Source organism: Mytilus californianus, unplaced genomic scaffold (assembly GCF_021869535.1).
Source record: "Mytilus californianus isolate M0D057914Y unplaced genomic scaffold, xbMytCali1.0.p SCAF_9, whole genome shotgun sequence".
NCBI lineage: Eukaryota > Metazoa > Mollusca > Bivalvia > Mytilida > Mytilidae > Mytilus > Mytilus californianus.
The window spans coordinates 31,785,360-31,803,860 of NW_026262745.1; the positions used below are offsets into that span (position 1 = coordinate 31,785,360).

General features: G+C 33.3%; 1 protein-coding gene across 2 annotated transcripts; it reads left to right on the forward strand.

Annotated features, from left to right (window-relative positions):
• Window positions 1–745: 745 nt before the first annotated feature.
• On the forward strand, window positions 746–17,417 carry LOC127715079 (proton channel OtopLc-like). Of its 2 annotated transcripts, XM_052221108.1 has the most exons (8): window positions 746–950; window positions 3,075–3,112; window positions 4,378–4,636; window positions 11,357–11,477; window positions 11,803–12,151; window positions 12,416–12,576; window positions 14,445–14,592; window positions 15,416–17,417. In XM_052221108.1, the coding sequence occupies exons 3-8, from the start codon at window positions 4,416–4,418 to the stop codon at window positions 16,300–16,302; spliced, it is 1,887 nt and encodes a 628-aa protein (XP_052077068.1). In that variant the 5' UTR covers window positions 746–950; window positions 3,075–3,112; window positions 4,378–4,415; the 3' UTR covers window positions 16,303–17,417. The 2 variants fall into 2 exon arrangements, with proteins under 2 accessions (XP_052077068.1, XP_052077069.1); XM_052221109.1 differs by lacking the exons at window positions 746–950; window positions 3,075–3,112; window positions 4,378–4,636 and adding an exon at window positions 9,481–9,732.
• The last annotated feature ends 1,084 nt before the right edge of the window (window positions 17,418–18,501 follow it).

An 18,501-nucleotide genomic window follows, 5' to 3' on the forward strand; every position in this document is an offset into this window, starting at 1 on the left:
GTTACGGTACGACTTATATTGACCTTCTTCAAAATCTGTTGTTTTGAAATGAAAATGCATATATAATTTCACAATTTATAAATAACTACTCAAACGTTTGTCATATACTTTCGATTTTAAATGCAATTATTTATTGCAATGTGTGTACCTCAATAGCTAGTTGGCTCTTCTATATGGTAAACTAAGCTATCTAGGCAAAAAAATGATTTTTATTAACAATTTTAGCCGGGGAAATTGAGAAAATAAAACAACTCTTTCTTCGGTGCTAAAATACGGTGGAAAAATTCGGACTAAGCGTAGCAATTTTCTATTATATGGAGTCAGAATTGGTATATTGGGTTGTATTCTCTTAGTGAACTCTTTATAAAGTAACCAAACATTTTTTTTTATTTATTTTTTTAAGTACAGCGAGTGCGGCGAGCGAAATCAAATTCATTTGGAACTCGGTATACTCGCAGGAACATTAATGAAACAAAAGTTAATCTGAAATAAAGGGTAAATATTTTATCTGAAATATCTTTGAAATGTATTATGCTTTAAAATTCATTGTCGACTTCATTCTGTGTTTAGTTTACAGCAATTTTTAAATCAATAATGATATTTTTTTGTATCTATTCTTTTCTTTTCTTCAAAGAATTTCAAAACAAACAAAAGTTTGTAAAATTATAAAAAGCGTGCACGTGCCATCCAGATTAAGTTATATACCATTTTATTACTATTTTCATCATTTGGGATAAATTACAAGAGTGTTTAAAGTGCTATCATCTTAATAGAAATCTGGCTCTTAGTCGTCAGGATCCGATTCATCATCACAGACAGAGTTAATAGCTTTAAAGAACCAATCTGATACCTCACCAGTAAACAAAGCTTCTTCTGTTTTATCAAGTTGTAGAAAACCATTAAATTTACAAACAGATAGGATATTTAGTGAAGACTTAGCACATCCTAGGGTAAGTTTATAATATTGTTAGTGTTAAAATATTTGAATACATTTAATTCTGTTTTACCTTTTACACATCTTTTCAAACTTGTAACATTTTTTGCCAAAAAAAAACAAAAATGACATGCAAAGGGTGTTTCCTCATTGTATAGTCCATTACCATCACAATTGCTGTTGTTTTTGTTTATGTTTGAAGTCTTTATCAGGCCTAATACTGCTTAATTGCAAAGAATTAACACGCGGTCAACGTACATGATATAATACTAGAAAATGCAAAGATGATGATTGTGTTTACATCTATTTAATGTCTAATAGATTGAAAATTATCATTAAGTTGTAAACCTGAATAAAGGTTGAAGATGTGAAGTTTATATCTCATAACAGATGGGATGCAAAGGCGGGAAATACATGTAACCCACCCTATAGTAAATTCGCGATATACCTCCTTAATTGATCATAAAACCATATGTTGTTAACTTAAATGTCTATCTAATTATTATCATGAACCGTGTAAAACGATGGTTCTGACACAATGCAACCGATATTGCAAAAAGTTAATCTATTGTTTATTAGTATCAAACTGTAACTGTAGCATCTTGCATCAATATTTTAATTTTTGAAGCTGTTTTGGCGCCATGTTGTTTTATCTGGAGATAGAAAATTGCTGTTAGCTGGTTGTAAAAATAAATCGGTTCAAATGGTGCAAACAGCGTGTGAGATGTGGCAAGATTATCAAAAGCTTTACACTCTTTTGAAAAAATACACGTAAAAAAGGTTTATTCATCAGGTGTTGCGGGTCACTAGGAAACTTAAGGAGCACCTGCTGGTTAATCGCTTTGAATATCTTCTTTTAAAAATATCATTAGGAATGAAAATTTTGAAGAAGATTATCATCTTCGCTATATGACAAAACTACGAATGGTTGATTAGGGTGAGAGGAAACGAGCAGAAAAAATGATTGGCTGTTAAGATCTGTTATGTGTTAACCATCGCATCCGAGCATGTTCACCTGTTCCCAGGCAAAATCTACGAAAACGTTAACAATATCATTATATTACCGGATCCCGTTTTTGAAAAGTACTAATTTCTATGGTCCAGATTGTTGAAACACCTTATAGATACCAAAAAAATATGGAGCCCCCCCCCCCCCCCCCCCCACCCCGGCTGAATGGGGAATAGAAATATGGTCACTTGGTCTTCTTTCGACCGGCAGTAAAACCCTTGCCATGCAAAGTGAGGCGTCCGTTTGGCTATGCTGGATGTACAAGTACGCAGTCGCGTCCGTCAGATTTGGGATATTAAATCCGATGCCTCGTGTAAAGAGAGTGATAAGCTCTCTCCACGTTAAGAACCCTTGCAACGACTCTTTGAGAGGTCCGTAGGTGGTCTGTTGCAAGATCAAGTTTCTGGCTCTATCCAATATACCATCATTTTCCAGTGGCAGTCCAAATTTCCCTAACCTACATCCATAACGGCCTTCATTGCAGGACCTAACTATTGTATTTATTATAATTTGTTCTCGTCCTGAACATGCATGAAATATTTGTCACTGGACGTTAAGCAAACAACAACCACTCAAACTTCCGCTTTTGAAGGGAATAGTCATCAGTCCAATGTCAAAAATTTACTTAATCCTATCAATGGAGAATATTAAGACACTTTGAAAATAGCCAATGGTCATGCACAGTATCTACCGATTCTCGCCATTAAAAGGACAATAGTTTAACAGCAATAAAATTGAGAATGGAAAAAGGGAATGTGTCAAAGAGACAACAACCCGACCAAAGAGCAGAATACAGCCGAAGGCCACCAATGGGTCTTCAACACAGCGAGAAAATCCCGCACCCGAAGACGTGCTTCAGCTGGCCCCTTAACAAAAATGTGTACTAGTTCAGTGATAATGGACGTCATACTAAACTCCAAAACATATAAATGAACTAAAATTAAAAATCATACAAGACTAACAAAGGCCAGAGGCTCCTGACTTGGGACAGGCGTAAAATGCGGCGGGGTTAAACGTGTTTTGTGAGATCTCAACCCTCCCCTATACCTCTAGCCAATGTAGAATAAACAAGAATAGCTGTTTAGCAGTAAGTAAAGAATTATACTAAATGTAAAACCTTTATCCTTTCAGGTATACTGATATCAATAATAAATAATTTAAGAATGGCGGTAAGTAACGTTTAAAAAAAATCTTATATTGCTAGTTGAAAAAATATGTATTGGTGCACATTTGTGATTGGACTTAATTTATTTTTTTATATATATATAGTTACAAATGTACCGCTATCGATCTTTTTCATTATAAGTATTTATACATGCAAATGAAAGTATAACATTAATTTACACACGCACCAAGATAATGGAAACAACTTGACCATGACGGTTTTTTACACTATTGCTATGGTCAGTGTGTATAATTATGTTTAATCAGCAACTCTGTGTAGGGTATTACTTCAATTCAATAATGTTAATGATCTATCTTTTATCACAAATTGCGATCGGGGAGGTAAGTGCCTTTGTTTTGGAATTTTACCAAATAACTTTAAAAATCAGATGAAGAGAAAATATGCGCAAGTACAAAATTTTTAGTGGATTATTTCAAAGTTTGTTGTATTCATTAGGTTTGGCATGCATTGAAGAAATCATTGTTACAAATGTAGAACAACAAAGTGTTTAAGTGCAATTTCTTTCCTTCGAGTATAAAAATCCACCGTTCTCTTCAATCTGTTGATCGTTCGCCAATATTTGAATAATTCAAATGTGCTTCAAACTTGTAAAAAATAAAACAGTGGTTATATACTATCTATGTATATCTTCGTCTGAACGGAAATCTTGTAAACAGTTGATTTTGTGCCAGATTTTAATGAAATGATAGCTATTTATTTTAAAATAAAAAACGTCTAAGATAGCAGAAAAATCAGTGAAATTATAAAATAATAGTAATTTAGACAAATGTTAGAATTAAGATAAATTTATCAAAGATTTATGAATATTAAGCCTTTTATTTTAAGCTAACCGTGTAACTTAAAGCTTATTACTGTAAAGTAATAAGTCACGTGTGAAAATTGCTATCTATCAGATTCATAAGGAATACACATCTTGATAATCAGCATCCTTGAAGGTATCTATTAGTCGATCAGTACATCATTACCGACAGTTGTGGTAATCCGCAAAGTCCTAAAACAGATCTCTGTGAAAACAACCTGATAAAAACTTGATATTTAAAATCTATTAATTGCTGGTGATGGTTAAACTGCATATATTTCTTAAGGATATTTAGAACAGATGTTTCACGCCAAAAGATTTTTTCTTGACGGATCTTAGAACATATGGAAAGAAGTAAAACCATCGTAAATCCATGTCCTTTCATCTGTCTTTCATTAATTATCAGAAAGAATTGTGAGATTTACGGGTTTTGTATTTTGTTTCAATAGCTGGCCATTAGAAGCGATAATTGTAATTCCGGCGAGAGATGCGTCGTTCAGGGGTTTACATTGTAAATGAACCAAAGCAAGAAGATTCTGAAGCTCTTACAGCAGGAAACGGAAGTCCGGATCACGTGTTTTTAAATAAAATGGAAGAAGAGGGAGACGATGTCCAAAATGTACTTACAGAAGAGGAAACACTACCTGTAGAAGCATCCACCCCTAAAAAGAAGAAAGAGAAAAAGAAGAGATTACCTTCAGTATACAGGTATGCATGAACAAAATGGTTACCAGTATAGTTAGCTCCTAACGTTTCTTCGTACTTATGCATCCCTCAAAAATTTAGGTTCGAGCGTTCTTGGTGAGTGTAAATCCGGGAAAGCGCATCAGTATGTAAAATTTATTAACTGTTATTTTCTTTTTCAAAACTTTCTATTGTTCAATAGCTAACAGATTAAAACGTCGATGACGATATCAATCACAAAAACTAAAATTTTTATTGTAGAAAAGTGAGCTTGATTTTTTTAAAATTGTATAGAATACTTTAGAATGTAACCAGGTAACTGTCGCATGAAAGCTAAACCTTATAATTCTTCACAATATTTATAATGGCAAAACCAATTAATAAAAACAATATTGTTAATGGCATACGTAATAATCTTAATAATAATATAACCAGTACAGACGTATATTTACTCGTATGTTTACATATGTGTTTACATAATTAAAGTATCTGATGGTGCTGATGATATCCAATTAACTCGCAATTAACAATGTAGATTGGTATTGTACATATATAAAGAACAATTATCATATAGATAATACACGCAACACGCTGCAGAACCGTCTCCTTTGGTTATTTTTGACTGATCTATTATGAATCATTGTAAAAGAAAGACATACTTTCTGGCTTTTGTACTGCAAATTCTCTAAAGCATTAACATCTTTCTATGACATTTTATAACATTATCAATGTATCCAAATTTTCTCACGGTGCATTTGACGATAATAATTGGAAAAAACTGGGTTCCATGCACCGAAGGCTTTGTTAGATCCTAGGTGAGCGGAGCATAGTTACCATACGCTGACTTTGTAGTATTGGTTTTACTTATTGTTGTTTTTAATCTGTTACGGATGGCCTATTGTTCTTCTATATCATTTTGTCTATGGTGAAAGTTGTCTCACTGGCAATCATACCACATCTTCTTGTTTTCATATTGTCGTATAAAGAAATCATTGACAGCTTACATTTATAGAAAGGTGGATGCAGAAGGCTGATAACGTTGTCTCTAATTTGTTCTGGCCTAATTGTTTCAGCTTCTTTTAACTTGTGAAATTGTTAGACCATGATACCGACATGTGTGTTTACAGGTGTTATGTGTTGTTTATCAGATACCGTAGGTTGTAGACGCTTTGTGTCAATAACATAATGTAACAATCTGAACGTTTCAATTTTATGTAATCTGCATTGTTTTTACAGTAAAAACGGAATTACTGCAAATACATCCTATTTTTAATACCTCTACTAATTTCTATGATATACAAACTGGGAAGTGCCCCTTTAAAAAGTCCCCTATTTTAATAGGAAAATATGGAAAATGGAAATGACGGTTATCCATGAACATAAACCTCTACAAAATATTTAAGTTTGCTAGTGACCATGGAACGTTTGTGTGAGTTTTCTAAAACATAATGTGCGGGTATTTTGCCGTGGTCTGTAATACATACATATACGATATAGGAATGTTTACATTCCAGGAACATGTGCTTTTAGTACAACAGCGATTTTTATATGCCCAATAACATTTATAATGAACCATAGGAAAGAATGGAATGTGCATGAAGAAGAACTTTGTAATAATGCGGTTTACATGGTATATGTAATTAGTAAAATTCAATTTTTAAAAGCGTTAATTCAATGCATTGTGTCAAGTTTCTTATCTTAAGTCTTTTAACCATGAATTTCGAAGCATTCCGTTAGTCTGTCCCTTGCTAAAATAAAATATCAATTCAAGCCCAATGAATAAAAATGTGCACCAAAATGAAGCCTTTTAACATTTATCATTTGTGTAAATAGGAGAAATCTTAAGAGCAAAATTTATTTGAGCCAAGAAAAAAATATACGCCTGTTTCGAGTAAAATTAGTTACTAAAATGGTTGGTTTGCAGTGAATATCAGTTTACGGGGTACTTGAATTATAAATACAGAAAAACTGGACTTGACGGTATTTGACCCAAAATCCTAAAAAGTGGAAAAGAAAGGGCAGGGAAATCCTACACACGCATTTTCTTTGTGGTTAAAACGAAGTCAGTTGGTATTATATTAATTAGGAATGCCACGGAATAATGACCAGTTTGGATGGTACTTTATGACGGCAGTTGGCTCCGCTTTTAATATACAACACTACAGTGGTAGTATCGTTAGCTCTCTCATTTGTTTATAATAAATCTGGAATGTCTAAGTTTGTTGATATTTAACTTATCTTTGATTGAAACATACTGGTTCGATACTGTCGTATTTATTCAAAGAAAAATGCCAGGAATTCCATGTTAACAGTATACTTGTTGTTTATTATCTGTCCAGAGAATTGAGAGATAACTTCAGATGTCAATCTGACCCCCGTACAACGTTCGATCAGCTTTATAGTACAAAGTTACAATTCGATCTATGAGTTTGACTGTCCCTCTGGTATCTTTCGTCCCTCTTTTACAAGATACCGAAACCAATTTGAGAGAGTTTATATAAAATAATGTCTCGCCAGTGATGCTCGAAATATTTTGGAAAATAGTAAATGTTGAAAAGAAAAAAACTCAAACTTTAACTAAAAAGGGGACGTCAAAACCAGCCATAAAGAGCACAATGTGCATTATAATAAATTTGATCAATTTACTTTGTGATAAGGTTAATGGTACCAATTTTAATGACCAAGATGCGCATTTCGACAATTAATATATCTTTAGTGATGATCGAAGTCAAAATATTTAAAAATCCAAAACTTAATACTAACGTTGAAAAGCTGATTGATTGATTGATTCTGTTTATTTCCTCCATTATACTGAAGATTTACATTTTCAAACACAAGTATACTAATTACAAGAAATGAACAACATATAAATACAGACTACAATTAAAGCACACACAAAAAAAATACATTTTACATATATATGTATATATGTACATGCTACATTTGTTTGATGCAAATATTTTAGTGTCCAAAATTAAGCCTATGCTCAGATAATTCGCCTTTAAATTTTCCATACAGATGAAATATATGATCTGCCAAGCAGCACATCATGTTTCTCCAGTTGTCAGAGATCACAGATTGCATAAAATCTGTAATGCCACTAAGTAAAGCTACGATTATATTGCACTATCATCTTGCTGAAAAAAGCGTACAGATTCCCGGACTGGTAAACCAAACTCGGAAAACTCCTTTACATATATGTACTGTTCATGTTGACCTCTTATTATTTTCACAGCAAATGAATGTTATTGAATATTTCCTAGCTTTTACAGTCTTCGTGTGCGCACAGTGACGTTCTAACAGCATTATGACTGGTTATTACCGAATTATCTATGCTTAAAACTGAGTTAAAACAGCATTTGTTTTAAGATTTTAGCATAAATTTATTTCACAACAGGGTCATTAGCAAAATGTCTTTCAATTAATATTATACTAAAAATCATAGTATTACAGCTTCGTGTATGTATGTTTTGGTTCATATAATTGCCTAAAGATATCTCAAACTGCAATTTTGAAAGCTTTCAGAAAATTGACTTTTTATCCAAATTTGAATGTTAGATTTTCCTATTTGGTCATATGAAAGGTTAATTCGCAATTTCTTATTTTGAGGAAGAATAAATTTGATACTGTCGATAAAAAGGTTACATCAGGTAGGTTTATGTTTTTCTATTTGGTGTGGACCTCAAATGAGTAAGTTCGGTAAGGGCCAAATTTGGCCCCGATTATTAAGTTCAATGTTTCAGGATTAAACGTGTTTTAAGTTTGCTAAAAGACCTGTGAGAAAGTTAAATAAAACTATTTTTGCCAAAGTTTTATTTTCAAGCATTGATTTTAACATCCCAAATAGGTTAAAAATAGAGATTTTTGCGATATTAGACAAAATCGTCCGGATTTCAACCAAATTAAGACCTAGGAAACATAGAGCGCAGGCGTCGACAAACAAAATATTCAAGTCAGATATGTAAAATTTCATAACAAACATCAGGCTAAAATTTCTTTGTTGTCGACGCATGCGCTGTATGTTTCCTCTCCAAAAAATCAATGTAGATTTATCCGTTTTCATCGAATTTTCGCGGAAAATCAAAATGAGTGCTATTTTTGACGTCATGAATAGAACGCAAAAACATAAATTTTCAACAAAAAGACGTTTTTCCAATCTAGTCACTATATTACCTATGATCCTTGTGACATTGGTCAATAAATCCAAATTTCAAATTTCAGCTAGAATTAGAGGCCATTTAAGGGCCTTATCGAACCTACTCCTTTCGTATTTTTATCGTTTCTTTGTTCGTTTTGTTTGACTAACTTAATATAACTAAAACATTTCATCAGTTCTTTGGTTTTTTTATGTTGTTAAGAGATTAAAGTAATCTGAACCATTATTATATAGACAGAAGCCATGGTAAACAATTAAATGAACAGAAACAGACATGAATTTTTATATTTTTCTAAGATGATGTTAAGAAACATTTATTATCAATTTTGAGAACAAGAACATTCCATTATATACTGTTAATGATTTTTGAAAAAGAATGTGTTAATTGTCTATTGCAAGTAATAGGTAGTCTCGTCGACATGATGTAATAAGTCATCTTTATAATTCTTTTTCGATTGATGATGGCGTTGTTTTTCCAGTGTCATAATTGGCTTTCATTTGGAGGTTCGCTCTTGAATTCCTTTTCCCACAAGAGTAATTATCAAAAATGATAATTCTACAAACCAGTGGAGGTCGTTTTTCTGATGATTTGTGTTGAGATAGCATGCAAAAGTTGACGCGACTCCAATTAAGGGTACCGTGCCGGCGTGCCATGCATGCTTGATATCCCGTTTTGACCCCCACAATGAGGCAATAATTTTTTTTGATGGATTTTTGATGTAGGTACGGTAAATGATTTTATAGAGTATTCCTGTTTTCTCTCTAGAGATTTGTAGATGATTTTCTTTGTAAAGTTGTTTTGCGGTTAAGTATTTAACTATTGTGGGATGTGAAACATCTTCTAAAAGCATCGCAAAGTAGGTGAAAATTAATTACACGTGCAACTTTATTGGTTTTCATTACTTTATATTCAAGTAACATTCGTAGAAATGGACGTGAATAAACACTGGAAAGCAATTGCAAAGTAAGTCTCAGAATTATATAAATAAGTTGACATACTAATAACAAATTTTAATAAACAAACGACAACATTATGACAGAACTTCAATTAAAAGTGTAGTAGTATACTTTAAAAAGATTGGGTATGAAGCATATAGATGTTCATGCAACAAAAAAGAGGCGGAATATACCAAGTGATATTCAAACGTATATAAGTCGAAGACAAACTGACCACACCATCGCAAAAAAAGAAAAACGACAGAAAGACAAACCGCATAGAAGACTGAGCAACACGAACCCCACCAAAAACCGGTGTGATCTCCGGTGATCTGGAAGGGTAAGCAGATCCTGCTCCACATGTTGCACCCGTCTTGTTGATCTGACAAAATAAGGAAATAATCAGTATATCAAAGAAATTTTTTTTTAAATAAAATTTGTTATTCTTTATCTTGACGGTAGTTGGAATCTATTGAACGACCTTAACGGTATCACACCTTACATCAAGGCCAAACGATCCCTAGCGCTGCTAGTCATGGGTCTAATTTTGGAATTGTTGGTTTCAACCCTCATCAGCTTTATAATGCATTTGGTCATCTAGCTGTTTTTATTAGAGCGCCACTAACGAGTCTTTCGTAGACGAAATGTGTATCTGGCTTGGCTTACTGAATCTCAAGCCTCATATTTTTGGTGAGTTTTTTTACTTTACATTAAATACATGCGGGGGCGTATAAAAGCAATAACAGCAACAACCTCTTCTGTAGAGCGTCTGCTCGGCTGTGGGGATATAATCTAGTGCATAGTCATGCCCTATTTCAGTTGCTAGCTACACTGTCATACACATTTGAGATGTGGTGCCGTAAACGTTCAATCATTTCCATTCATTTGAACAGTACCTGTACCAAGTCAGAAATATAAGTAGTTCTCCAATTGCTTCAATAATAAAAGTTAAGTGAAACTGTTCCCGAATTTGACCTTTATTTATATGGATTCGTTTTATACACTTTAAGGTCAAGTAATTTTGCTACTGCGTATTAATGCTTATAAAAGTGTAGATTAGTTCATATTTAAGTGGAGATTTTTTCTACAAACCTTCTTTAAACATGTTTATAGCTTTTGATGAAAATGTCGTTAAAGCCAGGATACAAACTGTACTTTTTTTATTCACAGCAAACATTAAAATTAGAATATGATATGATTTTACCTTAAAGGTAATTGAAAGTTTATATATTGAACTGTACACTTAGTTTTGAACAAATGTGTTGCAAGCTGCAAAATAGCAAAGTACAATGTATAACCAGAGACATGCATGTATATAGACTTGCTACATGTCCCTTCCTAATTTATTTATTTATTTATTTATTTTTCAATTTTACCTCTAACAATTTACTGCTAGATTGCCATTATATTGACACCTGCAGAGAAACTGGGGCATTCAGTATCATGGCAGTTTTCAGTAAACATATAAATTAGTAAGAAAGAAATAAAAGAAAGGGAATTTTAGCAAGTCTAGCATGTATAGTATTTTATGTTATTTTTGTCCTTGTTCTTTCACAGAGCATGTCTTAGGCTTCATTAATGCAAAATAGTGGTAGTTTTATTTTTAAGTGTACTTTTAAGATGTGATAATTTTTAAACTCTTTTATTTTTAGATCTGCACTTATCAAGCTTGTATGTGGAGTGTACGCCTTAATCATTATTGTGCTAGGACTTGTGTTTTCTATAGCTTCATCGTTAACGGCAGAGGAAAGGGTTCATAAATATTACCTTGAGGTATGGTTTAAGCAGCTTACTACTGTTTGTAAATTCGTTTATACTCTGTCCTACACAAGGGAATAATATGCTTGTATAGTAATAAAACAATGATCAATACAAACTAATTAAGATTCTATTTGGTTAAATCTACAGACAACGTGTCAAGATACTTTTAATTATATTTACCTTTCTTTAGTAATTTATTTCTACATTTCCTTTACTTTTTGCACTACCGGCTCGGAACGAACTTTGGAGATGTTAAATTGATATGGTTTGAGATTAAGATCTTCTATTCTATGTTGTTGCCATGTTTGTTTAAATTCTTTTTGATTTTCTTATTCAGGCCTTCCTAGTATACTTGTATGTTTTGTCCCTTGGAATAGTTATATATTTTCAACTATTTCTGTTGAGTGGAGTTAAAGTGAAAACAAACTACTTCGAACCGAACATCCGGGTAACAGTAAAACAAGATGGCAGTGCCAGTGTACAAAAGTCGCCAACAGCTTCGCCGTATCCCGGAAGAATTACAGAAAATAACCACGAAGAAAAATCATCTCTTACAGAAGATGTTGAAAGAAATGGGGACCAATTATCTGTGGGAAGTTATCACAGTCATTTCGAAATGCCACCAGTTGGAGGCGTTGCTCATGTCGGCGAAGGAATAAATTTCTATCTTCGCCTTGGTGCTTTAGGTATACATAAAGATATAATGAAGTAATATTCAGATCGCTAATTATTTATGTCTACATTTTTGTGAAGATGCTTACATTGTCAGTTGGTCCTAAGTAAAGATTACAACATTACATTTCATAGATTATTTTAAATTTTCCATAGATATTTTGTAGATTTTATTTGAAATTTTCCAAAGATATTTTGTATTTTTTCTGTCTATTAAGTATCTTCAGTGGTAAATATAAGGAACAAATTTTCTCATGCAGTTGTCATTTATATTTCAGCTTTTGCCTTCGGGAGTGTAACTCTGGATGGTCTTAACATTGCCACATATTTTGAAACACAGATGACAGAAACATGCGAGAGCCAAATATTTATCTTGGTGTATGCACTCCACCTATTATTCACCTTCGTTCAGACATTTTTCTTGTTCAAGAACCACAAGGTACAAATTTTAATGGAAACTCGTGACTGTTTATTGCTATACTACTACGGGGGTTAGGTGCTTGCTACCCATGAAGGTCTCGAACGGTCCGTTTAGTAGAACTATTAGATAAGCCATATTGTGTTATTTTTCAATGATTTAAACCAAAATAAAGAAATCAGAAGCACAGAAAAACAATGACGACCATCAAAATATCCATAAATGAGGATTACAAAAGTATCAAATCATCTTTTAAATAGTTAACATTTTAAGGGAGAAGGTTTGATAAGAGCCATTATTTGGTACAATGTACGTTAAACTGCAAACACAACAGGAACAAGTTTCAATCTTTCAAAATTGCGGCCTTGTTTTTGCTGATTTATCATATGCATATTTATATTTTTCATTTTATTTGGACAATCGACATTTATCCAATATATAAGATATGTGTTGCTTCAATGGTAATAGATCAAACGAAACAATCAATTAAAAGACATCTTTTAACCCCTTCGCCCCAATCCCGCCTGTAGTCGTGATGGCGACCACCATTCTTTGATGGCCTGTATAACCCTCCATACTTTTTCAGAACTGTCCCAGCTCAACTGCCTTTACAGCATGGACTTTAACCATGCAATTCATGGTGCATAAACTCTTCTCAGATGTGTGATTATGAAAATATGGCAGCTTTAATGGCCTTTTTAGACTTCAAAATAGGAAAAACGTGTAAAGTAGCCAAAATCAGGTGGGGTGGGAGTCTTTTTATGGCGCACTACGTAACAGGTGTGGGCTGTAGGTATCAACTATTATCATAATTACATGCATAGATGGAACAGGAACACAAGGAGGTATAATATGGCCAATAAAAATGTGGTCTGTAAAATCTAGGTCAGCGTTTTGTCAGAAATCGGTAAAAACGGACATTTAGGCATACTTGGCTAGCCAATAATAATTCCCCAGCAAGATTCTCAAGTCACATTTACTTCCATTCAGTATGGATAGACTGCTGTAACTGTAAGGTACTACTTGAATGACAAAGAAACAGTTTAGTCAATGTTCACCTCTCAAGGTCGTATTAAAATTAAAAAATAGACTGAAAATGACCTTTTTTCAGTAGGGGTGGGTTGAAACCCACCAGAAAATATACCACTTCCCACCCCATCCCCCATCCATGCCATCAATACAAGGTTTAATAGATCAGCATCAGTTACAGCATCAAGAGTCTACTAATTTGCATATAATTTGAATTAGTTTGCTAATTTTCGAAAATGCCTGATTTTCCAGAAATCTCTTGGGGTCGAATGAGTTAAATGTATATCCATATTCATAAACACCGATCGAACAACCATCAATCTGATCAGATTATTTTTCAGTTAGTATTCTAGAGTTACATCCAAATCATGGAACATATAAAACATCTGGCTTAATTATGAGTAAAACAATACATGCATTCGAATTCACGAGATCAATATTCAGATTTATGATAAAAAATGATACGAAAGCTTTGCCTAACATTGCTTAATATTACTACGGTTGATTACAATTTTAAATAACATTCTCCATAATACAGACGATACTTAACAAGTATCTTTGAGAGAAAGACAGAAACAATTTAAGCCATACACTAATTGCAAATATGTATGATTTATCACTGTATGGTCTCTAGCAATGAGTGACAGATCCTCTGGTACTGAGTTTATAAGTTTGTTTTTTCATATCTTTTGTTTGTGCTTTGAATCGTAGAATACAAATATTTTCGGATTGTGTTCTATAAAGTTAACTTACCTTCAATTTTTTAGCAGTCTTTTAACGAAAGAATCGGTAACTGTAAATCAACAACCTCTATATTCTCAAATGAAATAAACCCGAATTTCTTATTTATTTATTTTCAGCTTGTTATTGACAAGAGTAAACCAATTGTACGGTTTGGAATGATGCACTTAATGGCAACCAATATATGTGTTGTTATTGTAACTATCATTACGGAAACTGCCGAAGATTATCGATTTGATTCATTTGCTGCTCTGAATATAACATCAGGTATTTGTCACAAGTCTCATGTGATTATTCGGTTAAATTATATTTAGCAATCACAAAACAATCATACTATCTCTTGCATATTTTCACCAAGGATTTGTATAATACTATACGGGGGGGGGGGCTAGTATGATATGAAGTCGGATTCAAACATATCAATTTTGTAAAATAAGAATAAAAATATTTGAATTCCACCAGAGACTAAATGACGTCAGAATGGAATTACATTTGTTTTGATCTATAGTCAGGAAAGAGGTTGGACAAATTTCCTCTGAGTTCATTTCTCTCACAAAATCTTTCAATATTAACTTACATTCACAGTATCACAGCTAAATGTGTGTACTATGAAGTTCTCAGAATAGTTTTGCCAGAAATCAATATTATAAACGCTACAAGATAATCCAAAACCGCTAAATGATAGTGGGATTTGACATTTTAAGATGTCAGCCCTGTGTCAGGCTGTGAGTGAAACACATAAGAGGACAAATTGGCCCTACCTCTCAACGATAAATCTAAATGACCAATATAAAAATAAGAAGATGTGGTATGCAGAGGCGGATTTAGAGGGGGCAGGGGGCCCGGGTCCCCCCTTTTCTGGGAAAAAATTGGTTGATTATATATATATATATAGAATCACTGAAGCATGACCGGAGCGGGGCCCCCTCTTATGCAGTCAGTGGGCCCACACTTATGGAAATTTCTGGATCCGCCACTGGTATGATTGCCAATGAGACAACTCTACACCAGTAACTTGTTTTGTTTTCTATGAATGCATGGTTGAATATTTTAACGTAACATAAAATACATTTTAACGTTCTTGTTGTAGGTCTTGTAAAGAGCTGCTACGAGGAAGTCACACTAGCAAGATCAGCATCTCCATACTTATTTCCTTGTACAATTATTTACAGTATAATTGCTGCTGGGATAATTTATCGTTTGTATCAGTATATTGGAAAACGAGTCAAACAAAGATGGCCGAGTCATACATCCTTGACTAGCTCCGTTCCTGCTGGTGCAACGTCAATCGATTGCGAGAAAGCAAACAAAGGATTATTTCTCGGTATGCTAATTGCGGTTGTCACCCTTATTGCGATTGCCACTTTCTTTGTTTTTGAAAGTAGAATAAAGGACACCAGTACGGCCATTAAAATCCTTTTCACTACGGAAATTGTTCTCATGGTGATAACAAGTATTGGAATTATCTGGGGATATGTCCGTCTGGCCAAACTGAAATTTCTACAGAACATGTTCTTCTCTGTTGATTCAGTGCTTCTGTTGGTTGCACTATCCGGGTCGTTCATTTACCTTTTCTTCACGTTGATTTCGGTGTGTTCGATTACTCAGTCGTTCGATTCTGTTGTTATTATCAACCTGGTAACAATAATACTATCGGTGTGTCAGATAACTGTTCAGACAGTTTTCATACTTGATGGATTATGTCGCTGCTCTAAGAATGATGACCAGTGCGCAGCAAAACCTGGACGCGCTGTGGTGACATTTTTATTAATATGTAATCTGGCGCTTTGGTGTGTTAGCATGTTTGAAGTGAAGAAGACAAAAGTATTATGGTTCCATGATGAATTTTATGGAAAATTAGCTTGGAATATCATTACTCATCATTGCGTACCTACTGTAATTTTCTTCCGTTTCCATTCAGCTATCTGTCTCTCTAAAATCTGGTACAATGCTTATCAGAAAGAAAAGGCGTCTTAGCTTAGCAATAATGAATGCAAACAAAATACATAAATGGCATATGACAATTTTATAATGCCTAGAGGCAGCATTATGACATTTCTTTACTAAACATTTTACTGGAGGAAAACGGGCAAATTAAACTTTTGGATATAAAACATTTTACACATACTATCAATGCAAGAACTATTTTATTGACAATTTCTTAATTGTATGATATTGAAAACATTTCTTTGAAATTTTGTTTATATCAGTATACAGGAAAAGTGACGATTTATATGATTAACTTTGAGTTGAGAAAAATATGTATATGCTTCTCTTTTCATTGGCGCGTGTATATATTTGGTGGATTAAGATGAAAGCAAACGTTGCCTTGTTTACTTTATCCAAGAAAACTTGAGAAAAATATGCATATGTTTCTCTTTCATTGGTGCATGTCTCTATTTGTTGGATATAGATGAAAGCAAACTGTCACGTCTGTGCCTTGTTTATTTTATCAAGGAAAACTATGTATATCAACTATAAACTGTAGATTTTGTATATATAGTTGACGTTGTTTTTCATTATTTATTCCTATGTATACTGGCAAAATCTATCATGTGTGGAAGACGGAAAGACAGAAGACATTTATATGATTGCAGTCATTTCTGTGGAATAAACACTTTTGAAATGACTATTTCTTTACCGAATATCAAACATTTGTCAAATGATGGTTTAATAGAGTTCAATACATATTTTAAATTTCTTAAGTTAATTATGCAAATTGAGAATGAGTGTAACCAAAGTTCCGACGTGATTGAATGTTTAACCTGGCATCCTGGCCAAACGTCCTCTTCGTGTCAGTACTGTCGAGTAGTGAGCGAGGATCCCAGGCTATTGGATGTTTAATGAGAATGAGTAGTTCGAAGTGTTGGAATGTCCATTTTCATTTGTGTTTTGTAAAGAGCTTTTGATTGCTTGTCATTTGGATACCACCAACTTGTGTATGAATGTACTCTGTTGCATTTACCTCAAATCATGTCAACTTTAATAGTTTAGATCCATTATAAATATAAATACCGGTATTAACTGTATTTTTATGTAGTTCATAATTTGTATTTTTATAACAATAGCTTAGAATAAATTATAAATGTAGACACATTGTCCTTTAAATGCTTTTTTTTCATATATAAACAGAGTTAATCTTGAAATAAAACGAAATGTGTTTATTCATGATAATGTTCCAACAATTATGCAAAGACACGTGAAGACTATTGCAAACAATTTCACACATATGAGCTATTCTCTTGGAATTCAATCAAAAAGGGCGGAATTATGTGTGAAAAAAGGTTCAAATGTGACATAATGATACTCTTGAAATATTTTCTACCACACATCGTTAAGGGACGGCCATTTGATTTTCTGGGGATAAAGGGGGAGGAACATTTGGGATTAAATTTGTTGGCCTAGTAAAAAAAGGAATTTAATAATCTTGTCCAAGACATGATCAATAATATTCGGCCCACATCCTATAAATGTGTACAAAATCGAAAACTATAAGCCTGCCTAACAACATGTGAAAAGATTCTCCAGTCCCAATCTATGAAAAAGAAAATCATACAGTCCTACACACAGCCCTCAAATTGAAAAGTTTTACACAACTACTGTTAAGATAAAAACAACATAAAACTCTTGTGGCTGTGAACATTCATTAAATGAAATTTGTCAAATTTGTAATTTTATCAGTAAAATTAACATTACACAGGTTGGGTCGGTTCAGATATCTTGCTAGCTACAGTGATAATTTCTGCATCCTTTGTGAGGTGGACTGCATATGGTCTTCCCCTTATATGTAGTCAGCTTTAAGAAGTAGTATACATTGAATTCCATTCGTCGATTCGTCAGAATTGTAAGATTAACGCGACCATCAGCATTTGGAATTTAAAAAAAAAATCTCTCCAAAAAACCTGCAATGTTTCCTGCACGTGCTCGGTTTGACCTCACATCTGTAAGAGGTACCACACAAAGGTTTGGTGTAATTACAATTTACATTGTGGTGTCATTCTATGTTATATTGAATTGGTTTTGTCAGCTTAGATACATCAGTAATAATAATAACTTACACTAAGAAGTAATTAAGCACAGCTCTCGCGCTGTTGTAAGGTTAAGAGAGCACATTCAATTATCTATAGAAAATATCTTTTAAATGAACTGCTTAATGGAGGCAAAACCTGATTGATA